Here is a 14603-nt window from a genome sequence, read left to right as displayed (position 1 = left end):
AGGCATTCCAAATTTAGCTGTTGATTGGATGCTGTTTTATGAATGTATTGAACAAATTACAAATGAACAAACAGAATGTAGCAATGAGCTTGTAGTTTGTTAAAGTTGGGCAACAGATTTCCGTTAGTAGCAGCAGTGAACCACAGAGATAGTTATTGTTGCAGTAATTGTATTTAATAAGTGATTGAACAGTAATTGAATAAATGAATAATTGATTTTCTGCTATGACCTGAGTAAATTTTGCAGTCTTAAAGAAGCAGGTCAGTTTAACCACATATTTTACCATACTTTATTCAACCCAGTCACTTCCTCTTTGAGGAATTAGGTAAGGTAGTTCCTTACTGATTTAACTTTACACATTACAGGTAGACAACCCTTTATCTGAAAATCCGAAAAGCTTCAAAGTCCAAAGGTTTTTTGTGAAGTTTTTTTTTCCTCATTGGCAAAGTTGTTTGGTGTGCAAACAGTTAACCCAACTCCACACCCACTTGATGTGCGTCACTCAAATATGACGCGGGGGTGGGGTGGCGTGGCGTGGCCCAGCACTGGCAGGCCTCAATGTTGTCTCAAGAGGCAGTTTTACTGAGTGAGTCTACTCCTCCGATAAGACTTTTTACAAATTTCACCATCAAACTGTCACTTATTCTGAAATTTGAAAAACTCTGAAGTCCAAAAACCAGCTGGTCCCCAGCATTTTGTGCACCTGCACTACCACATTGTTGCCAAATAACTCACCTTCCCATTTACTATGAGTATTTTCATTGAAGTTGTCCTGTGAAAGGAATAATTGTGGCACTACCCATTCTTGCAGTCTGACTTTAGCCAGGATTTTCTGATTGCCAGGCGATCTTTATTCCAGAGTATATGGGAGTTGCCAATGGGGAGTCTGTGGAATCTGTCAGACTCGGAAGAAATTTCCTTAGAGATTGAAGATTCCAATGGACATTTCCTCACCACCTGGAACCTTCAGTCTCCATTCAAATCAGGAAAATTCAGAGGGTGCCAATGCAGTAAAGTAAATAGTTACTGAGGAAAAAGTTTGTTTATTAAATGCATGGATTGTCAGGAGTTCAACTGTTCAACAGGCCCCATGTTTTCTTGCCACACATTCCCAGCCACACATTCCCAACCACACCTCTCCTCAGCCTTCTACACCCTCCAGACCTCGACCTGACTCTTCACCCTCTTTCCCCCCCCCCCCCCCCCCCCGTCCACCACTACCCCTCCAAACCCCCAAACCCCACACCAACTCTCCCTGTCCCCATCAAACTCTTCTTTCTCCCACACATCTGATCTAACTTAAACACTGCATCACTTACCTGCGCCCTTTGACCCCGGTACCCTTCCTACTTGGCATCCTATGCTCCTGCACCATACCCCTTACTCATTTACATCCAACCCTTTGTCATGTTACCATCTGATACTACCACCTTGCTATCTGACATCCTACATCCCAGCATAATAACATCACAGTTAACCTTATGTCCTTATGGTTTGAAAGCTGCTTTCAAAATGTCTGTCAGGACCTGTAAATTTCAAAACATGACAGCTGACTACACTGAAAAGGGAATGGGGTTTGCCATCTCCAACCGTTTTATACTTTGAAAGAACCATCAGAGTGGACATATGGCTTCGCATTTCCAAAGGAGACGTGGGTGGCATCTCCTCAGAAATACAGCTCTCCCTTCTTTTGTTTCAAAAACAGGACCAGAGTAGCAATCGGTGTGAGATTGTCTGTCCTCAGAGCATGCAGCCCTTTTGATTTAGTATGTTTAGGGAAATGAACAATACTGTACTCAAGTTAATGTAATGTGTTTGTTAATTAATATTTTCCCTATTTAGTTGCAGCATAAGCATAATATGCATGAATATGTCTTAATTTTAAACTAGTACAGAAGCATGCAGTTCTAAAGCATGAAGAATTAGGAAGAACATATTCAGATGAATGAATATTAATCAGTCCAACCTCATCCAGCTAATCACTGGTACTTTTCAATTCCGGTTCAGTTGAAGTAAGTTTGCCAGACAGCATTATATATTCTTTTCTCATTTGATTTCTGTAGCATCAAGGCCTCTTGGAGTTCCCTCTGCCAGCTTGTTGGAAGCAGATAGTGAGACATTTACATGCCAGTGGTAAGTGACCTTTGTGAGCCAACTCAGACTTTTTTTTTGAAAAATCACTATTTTTTTCCTGTGAGAAATGTAATCTTGTCAGTGTAATTTTCACATTTTTCATGTGAAATTCTGATTGATTGAAAACATTTGTGATTTATGTTAAAGAATGAAATAAATTAATTGAAAGAGATGAGATAAAATGATATATAAATAGAAATGATTTTTGAAACAATGGTTAACTCAAATTCTTGGTTTGGTATTCTTGTATTTGGAGTCCAATTCTTGATCCATGAATCATTAGAATTCCAACAGTGGAGAAAGAAGCCAAGACTTAAGTTATGGGTTCATTAGTGCAGAATGATTAAGTGATATAGTTTTGATTTCAACTCTACTTGTGTCAGAAAGTTGTGGATTCAAATTATAGGGTCATGGAGCTGTACAGCATGAGGACAGACCTTTTGGTCCAACTCATCCATGTTGACTAGATAACCTAAATTAATTTAATCCCATTTGCCAGTATTTGGCCCACATCCCTCTTAAAGTCATCTTATTGTTGTTACAATATGAATTACAACATTTAAAAGGCATCTGGATGGGATTGAATAGACAAGGTTTAGAGGGCTCTGGGCCAGATGCTGGGCAAATGGGTCCAGATTCGTTTAGGATATCTAGTCGGCATGGCCGAGTTGGACCATAAGGTCTGTTTTCATGCTGTACAACTCTGTCTTTGAGTTTCCACATCAGTGCCATCATTGTGACTGCCTATTTAGGTTCCAGTCGGGAACATCTTTATTTCCTGGTAGTGGGTGACAAAGCATCTGCTTGCTGTACTTCTCCGACTATTGGTATCTGATTTCATGTGAGTAGGCTGAGCGAGTCAGTGCCCACCTCTGCAGGCCATTTTCTGGATTCCCACATATGGGCCAGAAATTGAGGTTAGCAGACTGTGGCCTGTCAACAGCACAAAGTGCCTGCTATAAAGGAAATGGGTGAACTTCTTAACACAGAACATAAAAGGCAATCCTTTGTTCACTTGGGAATACTTCTCTTCCATCTTTGTTAATGTGCATTTTGGTAAGACAAATCAAGGCAGAATTTATGCAATTGATGGTAGGGCCTTGGGGAATGTGGTTGAACAAAGATCTAGGAGTTCAGGTACAACGTTCCTTGGAAGTAACATCGCAAGTAGACAAGATGCTGAAGAAGGCGTTTGGCATACTTCATTGGCCAGAGCATGGAGTATAGGAATTGGGACATCACATTGCGACTTTGTAGGGCATTGTTGAAGCCGCTTTTGCATGCAGTTCTGGTTGTCCAGCTATAGGAAGGATGTTATTAAATTGGAAAGAATGCAGAGAAGATTTACAAGGACGTTACTGCAATTGGTCAGTTTAAGTTATAAGAGGAGGCTGAAAAGAATGGGACATTTTCCCCTGGACCATAGGAGGTTGAGGAATGGCCTTATAGAGGTTTATTAGATTGTGAGGAGCATAGATAAGGTGAAGAGTGACGGTCTTCTCCTTAGGGTAGGTGAGTCCAAAACTAGAGGGCATAGATTTAAGGAGTGAGGGGAAAGATTTAAAAGGACTTGAGTGGCAACTTTTTCATGGCGTATACATGGAATGAACTGCCAGAGGAAGTGGTAGATGTGTGTACAGTCATTTGGACAGGTACATGAATAGGAAAAGTTCAGAGGAATATGGGCCAAACGCAGGAAGTGAAACTAGTTTAGGTTGGGAAACCTGGTCAGCATGGGCGAGTTAGACTGAAGGGTCCTTTTCTGTGTTGTATGACTTCATTACCTCTTTAACTTAAGCAGACGGTGTCACTGCTGCTGAAATTCATGTGTTTGTTGCATCTGTACTTGACTGTTGTAACAGACTCTTGGCCAGCTTCCCAAGTTCTTCTCTTTGTGAAATTGAGGTGGTCCAAAATTCCTGCGATAGTTTCACCTATTGCTTGTTTGCTGATGGACCTTAATTGGTTACTGGTTAAATATGCCTTTTTTTTAAAAAAAGTCTTTATTTGCTTGGCCTTCTCCATCTTTGTAATCTCCCTAAGTCATAGAACTTTCTGGAACATCTGTCTTCAAATTCTGGTATTTTGGGAATTCCCAATTTTAATTGTTCTCCCTTTGGTGGTCATGTTTACAGCTCTCAAGGCACTTAGCTTTGGAAGCCTTTCCCAAAGCCCCTTTACCACTTTTCCTTCCTTTCTTCCTTTAAGGTGCCCTTCAAAACAGGCCTGCTTGATCATCTTCTCCTCATGACCCTGTTTAATAATTTTCTGTGATATAGCTTGGAATATTTTATTACATTGAAGGTCCTTTATAAATTCAAAATGTTAATCTGATCCATTGGCTGTGGGAGCACTATCTATAAGCATGGTGTGTTTACTGTTTATCATGAATTTTTTATAAAAATCACTCATGGGGCATGGCTATTGATGGCCGGACCAATATTTATTGCTTTTGCCTAGTTGTTCTGGAGAAGGTAGGTGGTGGTGAGCTGCACACTTGAACAACTGTGGTTAGACCTGCAATGCCGTTAGGGATGGAATTCCAGGAAGTTGTTGCAATGACACTGTAAGCATGGCAATGTATTTCCAAGTCAGTCTGGTAAGTGGCTTGGAGGAGAGCTTGCAGGTGGTAGTGTTCCTATGTATCTGATGACTTTATGCTTCTAGATGGTATTTGTCAAGGGTTTGAAAGGTGATATCTAAGGATCTTCGGTGAAGTTCAGCATTACATTGCATTGCATAAATGGTAAGCACTTCTAACAGGCATCAATGGAGGAGAGAACAAATGGTGCCACATCCACAAATAATCAGGTGGCTGCTTTGTCCTGGCTAACGTTCCTTGAGTATAGTTGGAGTTGCACTCATACAGTCAAGTGGGGAGTATTCCACTGCACTCCTAACTTCTGGATAGGCTTTAGGGAGTCAGAAGATGAGTTATTTGCTGCAATTATCAGAGTCTCTGACATGCTTTTGCAGCCACTGTGTTTATGTGGCAAGTCCAGTTCAGTTTCTGGTCAGTGGTAACTTCTGAGAATGTTGATAATGGAGGAGTCAGTGAGGATAACACCATTGAATGTCAAGAGGATTGTCTCTTCATGGAGATGGTAATTCTTTGTCTCGTGCAAATGTTAGTTGCCACGTTTTGGCCTAAACTGGATGTCTTGCTGCGTTTGGATACAGACTGCTTCTGTATCTGAGTCATTGTGCAGTCATCAGCAAATGTCCTGACTTTGAGGGAGGGTAGGTGATTGATGAAGCAGCTGTAGTTAGTTGAATCTAGGACACTAGTCTAAGGAACTCCAGACATGTCCTGGAGCTGAGAGGCTGACTTTCAGCAGTCACAGCCATCTGCCTGTATGCTAGGAATGATTCCAACCCACAGAGAATGCTGATATATCAGCAGAAGCAGGACATTAGATACTAATCAGGCTATTTTATTGGCCATGTTTGGCTTAATGTCACAATACTTCACCAGTCCAGAGTTTGTGTCGTAAACTTCAAAAATCATTGTGCTGTCACCTTTAGTGGATCTATCTTTCTGATAGTACAGAACACAGTATGGAATAATGTTGAATTGTAAAATTAGCTGACAGATATGATGCTGAGAATATAATATCAGATTCCTGTCTGAGCCATCTGTGGGCCAGAAGTGGCATAAATTTCCCAAAGGTAACTGAGGATATCATTTCCAATTAGAGTGTGGCTTTCTTGTGCCCATTACCTGGGCCAATGTTGGGTGGTCCACTTTGTTTTATTATTGTTCCTCATAGTAGTTTGATAGAACTAAGTGAATCCTTCATCTATATCAGAGGGTATTTGAGATTCCGTTACATAAGTGTATGTCCAGAGTCACATTGACCAGACCAGATAAGGTTTGCTGATTTCTTTCCTGAAGGACAATAAAGAACTAGATGCATTTTTATGACATGCTAATTTTATAGTTGCTGTTTCTGCTTATAGCTTTCCATTCCAGATTCTCTGCATTGATATTCATATATAATGCTTCTGCCAATTTTATCATTCTCTCCATCCTAAAATGTACAACCCACCTCGTCACAGCTTTCCTGACATTGGTATTATCTGCAAACTTCATAATGTTACTCCTAATGTATGGATGTAGCTTGTGCAAAACAATTTAGAGTATTAGAATAAAAACAAAATCTTGTTTGATAAAAGTCAAACAGTCCGCTGTCGACCCCCCCCCCGACTTATTTTACCACAATCGTGGAAGGATATAGGGTAGAGGGTTATGATAAATATAATTGAAGAAAAATAGGAGAAAACTAAGTAGAAAATAAATGTCCTGGTTGGGCTGAATAATTTGTTTTGTGCCATATATCCTAAATAATTATGCAACAGATGTCAAACCAGTGCTGAGAACAGTGTTATAGCCCTTGTGAAGCTTTCAAATGTTCAACAGTGGTCATTTACCCAAAATCATTTTTTACATCCATGTATTTTTAACACAGCACATGTTGAAACTTGAAACATTATATTGAATGCTTTGTGAAAATCTAAACTTGCTGCATCCACCAAATTTCTTTTATTCAAATAACTTAGATGAACAATTACAAACACAGTTTGCGTTGGGCAAATTACAGTTAAGTTAATGTTGGTTTGTAGATTCCTAGATTTTGACTGTAACTGACTAAACAACTTTGTCTTTCTACTGACCTGATCCTGTCTATTTTATTGAGTACTTATCAGTCCCTTTAGTTATTTAAGGAGAATTGAAAAATTGTGGCCAACTTGAACTGTTTAACTGCTTAGGGAAAATGCTATCTTCAAGTTGTGTTCATTTTCTCTGCATTGCCTGTCTCCTAATTCTTCATTATCCTCCTCTGGTATTCCCTTGCAGTTCTAAAAAAAAATCATTTTAATGTCTGCATCACTTCTTTGTCCTCCACGTAGCTTCAGTTTTCATTGCTGAGCAACCCTCCTCTTCTTTCAATATTATTAGATTTTAGGCATTTCTAAAGGAAGTCCTTGCTACTTTACCAGCCCATTTTTTTTGTAATTTCCTTTAGCCTTAAAATTTGATTTTTTTTTAATTTAAAACTCATCTTAAACACTGTTACCCAATCACTGCATAAAAAGCTTAGGGATCAAAACAAGTCGAAAATGCACAGAGTTAGGAAAGATTGACCAGAATTTAACTTGTCAAAACCTTGTCATTTTGGTTTAATGTTACAAGTTAACACTGGAAAGATTATTATTTTCAACAAAATATAGCCATTATTATGATTAAAAACTGGAAGAACTGTAATCAGAAACAAAAACAGAAATTGCTGGAAAGGCTAATCAAGTCTGGCAGCATCTGTGAAGAAAACTAAGAGTAAATGTTTCAGGTCTGATGATCCTTTATCAGAACTCCTCAGAGGGAGGGTCACTGGATCCGAAACATTAACTCTGATTTCTCTTCACAGCTGCTGCCAGACCTGCTGAGCTTTTCCAGCAGTTTCTGTTTTCGTGGTCATTGTTGTGGTTTTTTTATTACTGTCTGTTTGCAGTACCATCCACTGTCTCAGGTACAACTTCAATTTTGGTCCTATAATTTATTTTTGCCATTTGCTGTAAAAATGTCAGAAGCCACCTTGTCATTGATTTTCTTTACTGAATCTACGACCCCAGATGTGAATGAGACACTTGGGTAAAGGTGGCAAATGGCTACTTGATTAACCACATCTGACTGTAAATTTTGTGTAGTGCAGGGGATTATGAAATCATGCTAGATATAAATTCTCTTAAGCTGTCTGTGATGAACGTCTTCCATAATGCTTAGATAAGTTGGAGTACTTTGTTGTGAGAAAATACATTTTTCTCCTGTTTTAGGTTGAATGCCAACTTTGAAGAAAGTGCAGATAGTTCAATCTACCGAGTAGACCTATACTCTGAGTACCTGTCCCTCTGCAGCAAACTTGGGAGCAGTGGTATTCTAACATCTACAGGGTTCACCAAATGTCTCCGGTGAGTTGTATGTTAACTCGCAATGCTCAAATTAATCACTGCTATATCATTTTTTTTAATTGTTTCGTGTCATTTAAAATATCAAAACAATTGATGTTAGCTGTTAATTTTGTTAGTGAATTATGTAAAGCTGATGGGTTTAAACTGGAAGAATGATGCTTCCATCCACTTTCATTGCTGCCTTCTGTACCCAGAATGATACCTGTGGTGCTATTTTGAACCAATTTTTAAAATCAAAATGCCAGTACAATATGCCTTCTACAATCAATTGTGGATCATCATCGAAATTTTTAATCTTTCTCATTCTTCTGTTTATTTTTATTTTAACCTTTGTCAAAATGAAAAGCTTTGTAAGAAATCCTGATCTGATTGATCAGTTAGGTACTCAGAGTAATTTATTAGTAAAGCCTAACTTGCATCAAATGGTCACTTATAAAGGATGTTGCCTCAGTGGTTGAAAAGTCTAGATTTTCTTTTACTCTTCAATCTATTAGGAGATGTTATTTCACATCTCTGAAACATGTGGTAATTGAACCTGGGTCAGAGGTAGGGACTCTACCAAAGTGCCGCAAGAAGCCTTGATTGAAGATTCTACCCTTACAGTTTGCAGCCTGATTTGATGTGAATTAGTTAAACACAGAAGTTATAACTGGTCTCTGTGGCTTGAGCAAATGACCTAAAGTTCTCTTCTGTTTAAGACAATAAATTAATGCTGAAAAGGATTTGTGTGTGGATGGCAGGTGACGATTGACCCCAGCTTTGACAGTCTAAAAGTTAAGTCTGCCTGCCAACACTCACTCTCACCATGCTTTTTGTCACAATAATGTTATGAATGTTTAGTGCTTTTATTGTTTGCCAGTATAAAATTCATGCTGGTGAAGAAATTGGAATGTATTGCAGTGAACTTTTCCAAACAGTAATTGAAATTAATGAAAAATATTCATATCCACGATGCCTACTGTAATTGTTAAATCTCTGGCTTGAGAACAATGCTTTTGGAGCATTTACATTTCGATTTTTTTTTTGAGCCAGAGTTTTCAATTCCTGTATTGGCGATTATTTCAATGCATGCATCTCAGTTTAAATTTATCTTTGAAGTGTGATGAGCTATATGTAATGTATAAATTCATTACTGGAGGATGCAGATTCAATCAGCTTTTCACAGTTATATTCCCAAACTTGAATACAGTAGGGGCTGAACACGTATTCCCTGCAATGAATAGGAGGTAAAATTGATCAGCATCTTTACATTTTGGGAAAGAAGCAGTACTGGGTTTTGTTCGGGGTATGAAGTAGGGAAAGTGGATTATCTTTGGGAAGATTTTCAGGGGCAGCAATCATAAAATCAGATTTGTTTAATATTGAAGGTGACTAGGTACATTCAAGCATGCAACCACTTCACTGAAAGAAGGCTAACTTTTAAGTTGAAAACAATTCTGGTACAGCTGGATTTTAATTGAAAATTAGAAGGCTGCTAATTGAGCAACGGTAACATGAATATTCAAAGGATATAATTTTGAGTATATGTTCCCACAAGGAAAGTTGCCCAAAATTTCAGTAGTCCTGATAGCTAAACAACTTAAGGTACAAAAAGATTTATGATTTTGTATGGTTTATAATGTAGGATAATAGAAAGCTGAGTATAGAAAATATAGAGATCAAAATAAAGAATAATTGGAGCCAGAAAAAAAGCATCTAATATAAAAGGAGAACTTAAGATTTTTGTAAACAAATAATTAGATATAGAGTTGTCAAATAAAACATAAGCTGGCCGAATCCTCTTCATGACTGAAGATAAATGCAATATTGCAGTGAAAGAGGAGACAGTAGTATAATATACTATGGTAAAAATAAACAGAGCGGCAATCCTCAAGCAGAAATGTTTCGTGTCCAGATGGGAACTATTCAAGGTAATTAAGGGAAGTAAAGGATGAATATTCCAGGTGCTGTCTTTGCACAATCTTCCAGTCCAACCTTAGATATGGAATTGATACCATAGGACTGGAGGAAGGTAAATGTTATGCCCCTGATTTAAAAAGAAAAAGAATAAACTGAGCAATGATCACTGCTGTCAGCTCGAGATAGTAACTTCTACAAATGAGTTGTCATTTGGAAAAGTATAACCAATAAATAAAATTCAACAAAGGTTTCATGTAATTTCATTTTAAGGGAAAATTAATTGAGAGCCTTGAAGATTGGGATAAATTCAGAATTCAGGCAGACTAAAAAGATGATAAAGGGATGAAGAAAATTACAAGGACAAACTAGCAAAGAATGTAAAATTTGATAATGGCTTATTTAAATATATAAAAGGGAAGAGAGGTCAATGCCTCTGTAAATCTGGGGAGATAATCATCGGGAACAAGGAAATGGCAGAAGAGTTGAATAGATATTTTGCATCAATCATTATGGTGGAAGATGCTTCAAACATGCCTTTATTAGCTGAGAAATAGAATTTAAGGAGAGGGAGGATATGCTATAATTGTATAAAAAATGTCGCTCGGCCACAGCTAGACTATTGAATGCACTTCAGGAATCCATATTTTAGGAGTATTGTGATTGCAGTGGTGAGGATGCAGAAGAGATTTACCAATATGTTGCTTGGGATTGGAAGTTTTAGTTATGAAGAGAGATTGGATAGACTGGGGTTGGTTTCCTTGGAGCAGAGGAGACTGAGATGTCTGTGATTGAGATGTATAAAATTATGAGGGGCATAGACAGGGTAGAAAGGAAGTAACTTTCCCTTTGGTAGATTGGCAAATGGAAAATTTGGGATTGTTCATTTTGGATGGGAGAACAAAAGAACAGTATTATTTAAATGGAGAAACTTCAAGGATTTGGGGGTATTTAATACAGGAAACCTAGCTAGCACACAGGTAGTCAGGAAGGCCAATGGAATGTTAGCCCTTATTTCACGGGGGGTTGAGTATAAGAATGGGGAAGTCTTACTCAAATGTACAAAGTACTGATGAGAACACATCTGGACTATGAGCAATTTTCATCCCCTGACTTGAACATATTATTTAATTGCAAGCAGTTCAGACAAGGTTCAATGCAATGATCCCTGGTACAGAGAGATTGTCTTCGGAGCAAAGACTAAACAGATTGAGACTCTACTGGCTAGAGTTTAGGAAAATGAGAAGCGCTAATTGAAGACAGAGTAGGATGAATTTCTTCTCTGGTTGTGAGCCTTTGGAACTTGGAAAGTGGCTGAAAGGACCAAAAGGCCTACTCATAATAATTTAGTTTATTGTGAACTGTTGTTGAAGGTATTTCAGCTAGTTTTGTGTATACAAAATTTCAAAAGGCAACTTTCATCTCCATACCAAATGATAAACTTGTTATCAGATTTAAATCCCTTAAGAATAAAGGGATAGTGACCAATGATCTTTTAAAGCTGCATAGACGCACAGCCACCCTGAGGGTCTGCACCTGCTGATTTGCGTGCTGACGCATTCACTTCCAGTTTCTCAGTTGCTGCCACACAGTAGACCTCCAAGGTGAACGCAGTGGCTGAAAAAATTTGAAGGAACACAGATAATGATTGCATAGCATTTGTATCCAGTTAATTTTCAGATTGAAGAGATGAGACACAGAAGTAGAGGTAGGTTAATCGGCTCTCTGTGTTTGCTCTGCCATTCCGTGAGATCATGACTGATCTGATGATCCTTAACTCTCCTTTTCTGCCATTTCTCCACCACCATTAATTCATTTACTCATTAAAAGTCTGCCTATATCATCATGGATATACTTAATAACTCAGCCTTGACAGCCTATTTTGGTGAAGAATTATACAGATTCACTTATTCTACCCTATCAGGTGCCCAAAAAGTCTTGAAGTTTTCAATATACGTTTATTTTTCTGAATTTCTTTTCATTCAGTAATGGGACATGGGGGTCACTGGCTGGTCAGTGTTTATTGCCTGTTCCTAGTTGCCTTTGTGGAGATTGTAGTGAGCTGCCTTATTGACTGCTGTAGTCCATGTGCTGTAGATAGACTCTCGGTGCAATTAAAGTGGGAATTCCAGGATTTTGACCCATTGACAGTGAAAGAACAGCGACATATTGCCAAGTCAGGAGGGTGAGTGGATTGGAGGTGAACGTGAAGGTGGTGATGTTCCTATGTATCTGCTGCCCTTGTTCTTGTTAGAAGTAATCATGAGTTCAGAAAGTGTTGCCTAAGATCTTTGGTGAATTTTTGCAGTGTGCCTTGTAGGCATACACATTGCTAACTCTACTCAACTGCTCCTCATAAAACAGTCCTTCCTTCTGGTTAAGCCTAAGCCTAAAGACATTTCTCTGGACAACTTTGAGTACCAGTATATCTTTTCCTTTGATGGGAAGCCCAAACCTGTTCACAGCATTCTAGCTCTGGCCTGACTGAGTAAAATCTTCCTACTTTTGTACTCCATTCCCTTTAAAATAAAGGCCAACATTTCATTTGCCACTGAGCTTGGATGCTAACTTTTTGTAATTCAAGGATAAGAACTCCAAAATCTCACTGTTCCACAGCTTTCTGCAGTTTTCTGCATTTAAGTAATATTCAGCTCTTCTGTTCTTCCTGCAAAATGCCATAACTTCATATTTTTCCACATTACATTCCATTTGCCAAGATTTTGTCCACTTGCTTAACCTGTCCATATCCCTCTGTAGAGCCTTTGTATTATCTCACCACTTGTCTGCCCACTCATTTTTGGGGTCATCTGCAAACTTTACTGTAGAACTATCACCTTCGTCATCAAGTCATTTATGTATATTGTAAATAATTGTGGCTCCAGCACTGATCCGTGTGACATGCCACTAATTACAAGTTGCCAACCTGACAATGCCCCCTTACCTCAACTCTTGTCATCTAGTAGTTCACCAATCCATGCTAAGATACTATCTCCGACATCATGAGCTCTTATTAATTAGCTTAACGTGTGGCACCTTAAATCCAAATATATTACATCTTCCACTTCCTCTTTATCTATTTTACTTATTACCTCAAAGAATTAAATTTATATAGTGATGTTTCTCACATCCGTTTTAGGATTACTTTTTAAAATCCATATTTATCCTGGATTTGTGTAAATAAGACATAATTTAAAATCTGGGGAAAGTAAGGACTGCAAATGCTGGAGATCAGAGTGGAGTGTGTGGTGCTGGAAAAGCACAGCAAGTCAGACAGCATCCAAGGAGCAGGAAAATCGCGTTTGGGCATAAGCCCTTCATCAGAAATGAGGAATTTAAAATCTGTCAGATTATACAATATTCAGTAATGTAGTAAAAATTTTCAGAAACACCCAGGCAGACATGTAGTGTCATAGTCAAAGTCTTCAGCACGGAAACAGACTCTTTGGTCCAACCTGTCCATGCCAAACATAATCCCAAACTAAACTAATTCCACCTGCCTGCTCCTAGCCCATAACCCTCCAAACCCCTCTTATTCGTGTATCCATCCAAATGTCTTTTAAATGTTGTAACTGTACCCACATCCACTACCTCCTCACCAAGTATGTCCCACACTTGAACTACCGTTTGTGTAAAAAGAATTGCCCACATTTTCTTTTAAATCTCTCTCCTCTCATCTTAAAAATGTGCCCCTAGCCTTGAAATCATCCATCTGAGGGAAAAGGTATCTACTTATGACCCTATCTACACCCCTCGTGATTTTATAAACTTCTTTAAGGTAAACTTTTATATAACATCACAACTTCCTACACTGAAGTGAAAACAGTGTCAGCCTATCCAGCCTTTCTTTATAACTCAAACTTTCCATCCTGAGCATCATCCTGGTGAATATCTTCTTAACCCTCTCCTGCTTAATAATATATTTCCTGGTATAACTGGACAACCAGAACTAGATGCAGTATGCTAGAAGAAGTCCTGTATAACCTCAACATGACTTCCCAACCCCTTGGATCAATTAAATTTTGGAAAACAGAATAATACAGAGGAGCATTCAATTCACTTTTAAATTGTTTGCAGGACAGCGCCTTGGGGATATAGCACACAAATCTTCGAAGGTGAAAGGGGATACTGAGAAAGATTTTTGAAAAGCATATGGGATTCTTGGTGGTTATTAGTAAGGAAAATATAAAAATGCAAGGGTACTGTTCTAAGGCTTTGCAACAGCACCATTAGGCTTCAACTGGAATATTTTGTTCAATCCTTGACATCAGAACTTTAAGATGGAGAAAGTGAAGACTGCAGATGTTGGAGATCTGACTCGAAAAGTGTGCGCTAGAAAAGCACAGCAGGTCAGACAGCATCTGAGGAGCAGGAGAGTCGATGCTTTGGGCATAAACCCTTCATCAGGAATGTGAACTTTATGATTGCCTTGGAAAAGATGCAAAAAAGATGTACTAGATTGAGTGATACTAGAATGAGGGGTGTTAGTTATATAGAGAAATGAAAGCAGATAGGATTGTTCCTCTTGGAACATAAAGGGTTATAAAGAGATTATGTTCAAAATCAGAACTGTTTTTGTTGGGGCAGCTGAGCAGAAACCTTTTGCTGTG

The 14603-nt window shown here is 38.5% G+C and overlaps 1 protein-coding gene across 1 annotated transcript in view; it reads left to right on the top strand.

Moving 5' to 3' along the window:
- Positions 1-14603, top strand: part of LOC140467209 (AT-rich interactive domain-containing protein 2-like) — a 257492-nt gene that overhangs the window by 208523 nt on the left and 34366 nt on the right. The window contains exons 12-13 of the mRNA XM_072563419.1: positions 2064-2133; positions 7966-8100. Of these exons, the coding sequence (XP_072419520.1) occupies positions 2064-2133; positions 7966-8100 (205 nt within the window). The remainder of the gene's footprint in view (positions 1-2063; positions 2134-7965; positions 8101-14603) is intronic.

The sequence above is a fragment of the Chiloscyllium punctatum genome, chromosome 45 (genome assembly GCF_047496795.1).
Source record: "Chiloscyllium punctatum isolate Juve2018m chromosome 45, sChiPun1.3, whole genome shotgun sequence".
Taxonomy (NCBI): Eukaryota; Metazoa; Chordata; class Chondrichthyes; order Orectolobiformes; family Hemiscylliidae; genus Chiloscyllium; species Chiloscyllium punctatum.
The sequence above is the reverse complement of the archived record's forward strand: the minus strand, read 5'-3'. Positions and strand labels throughout refer to the sequence as shown.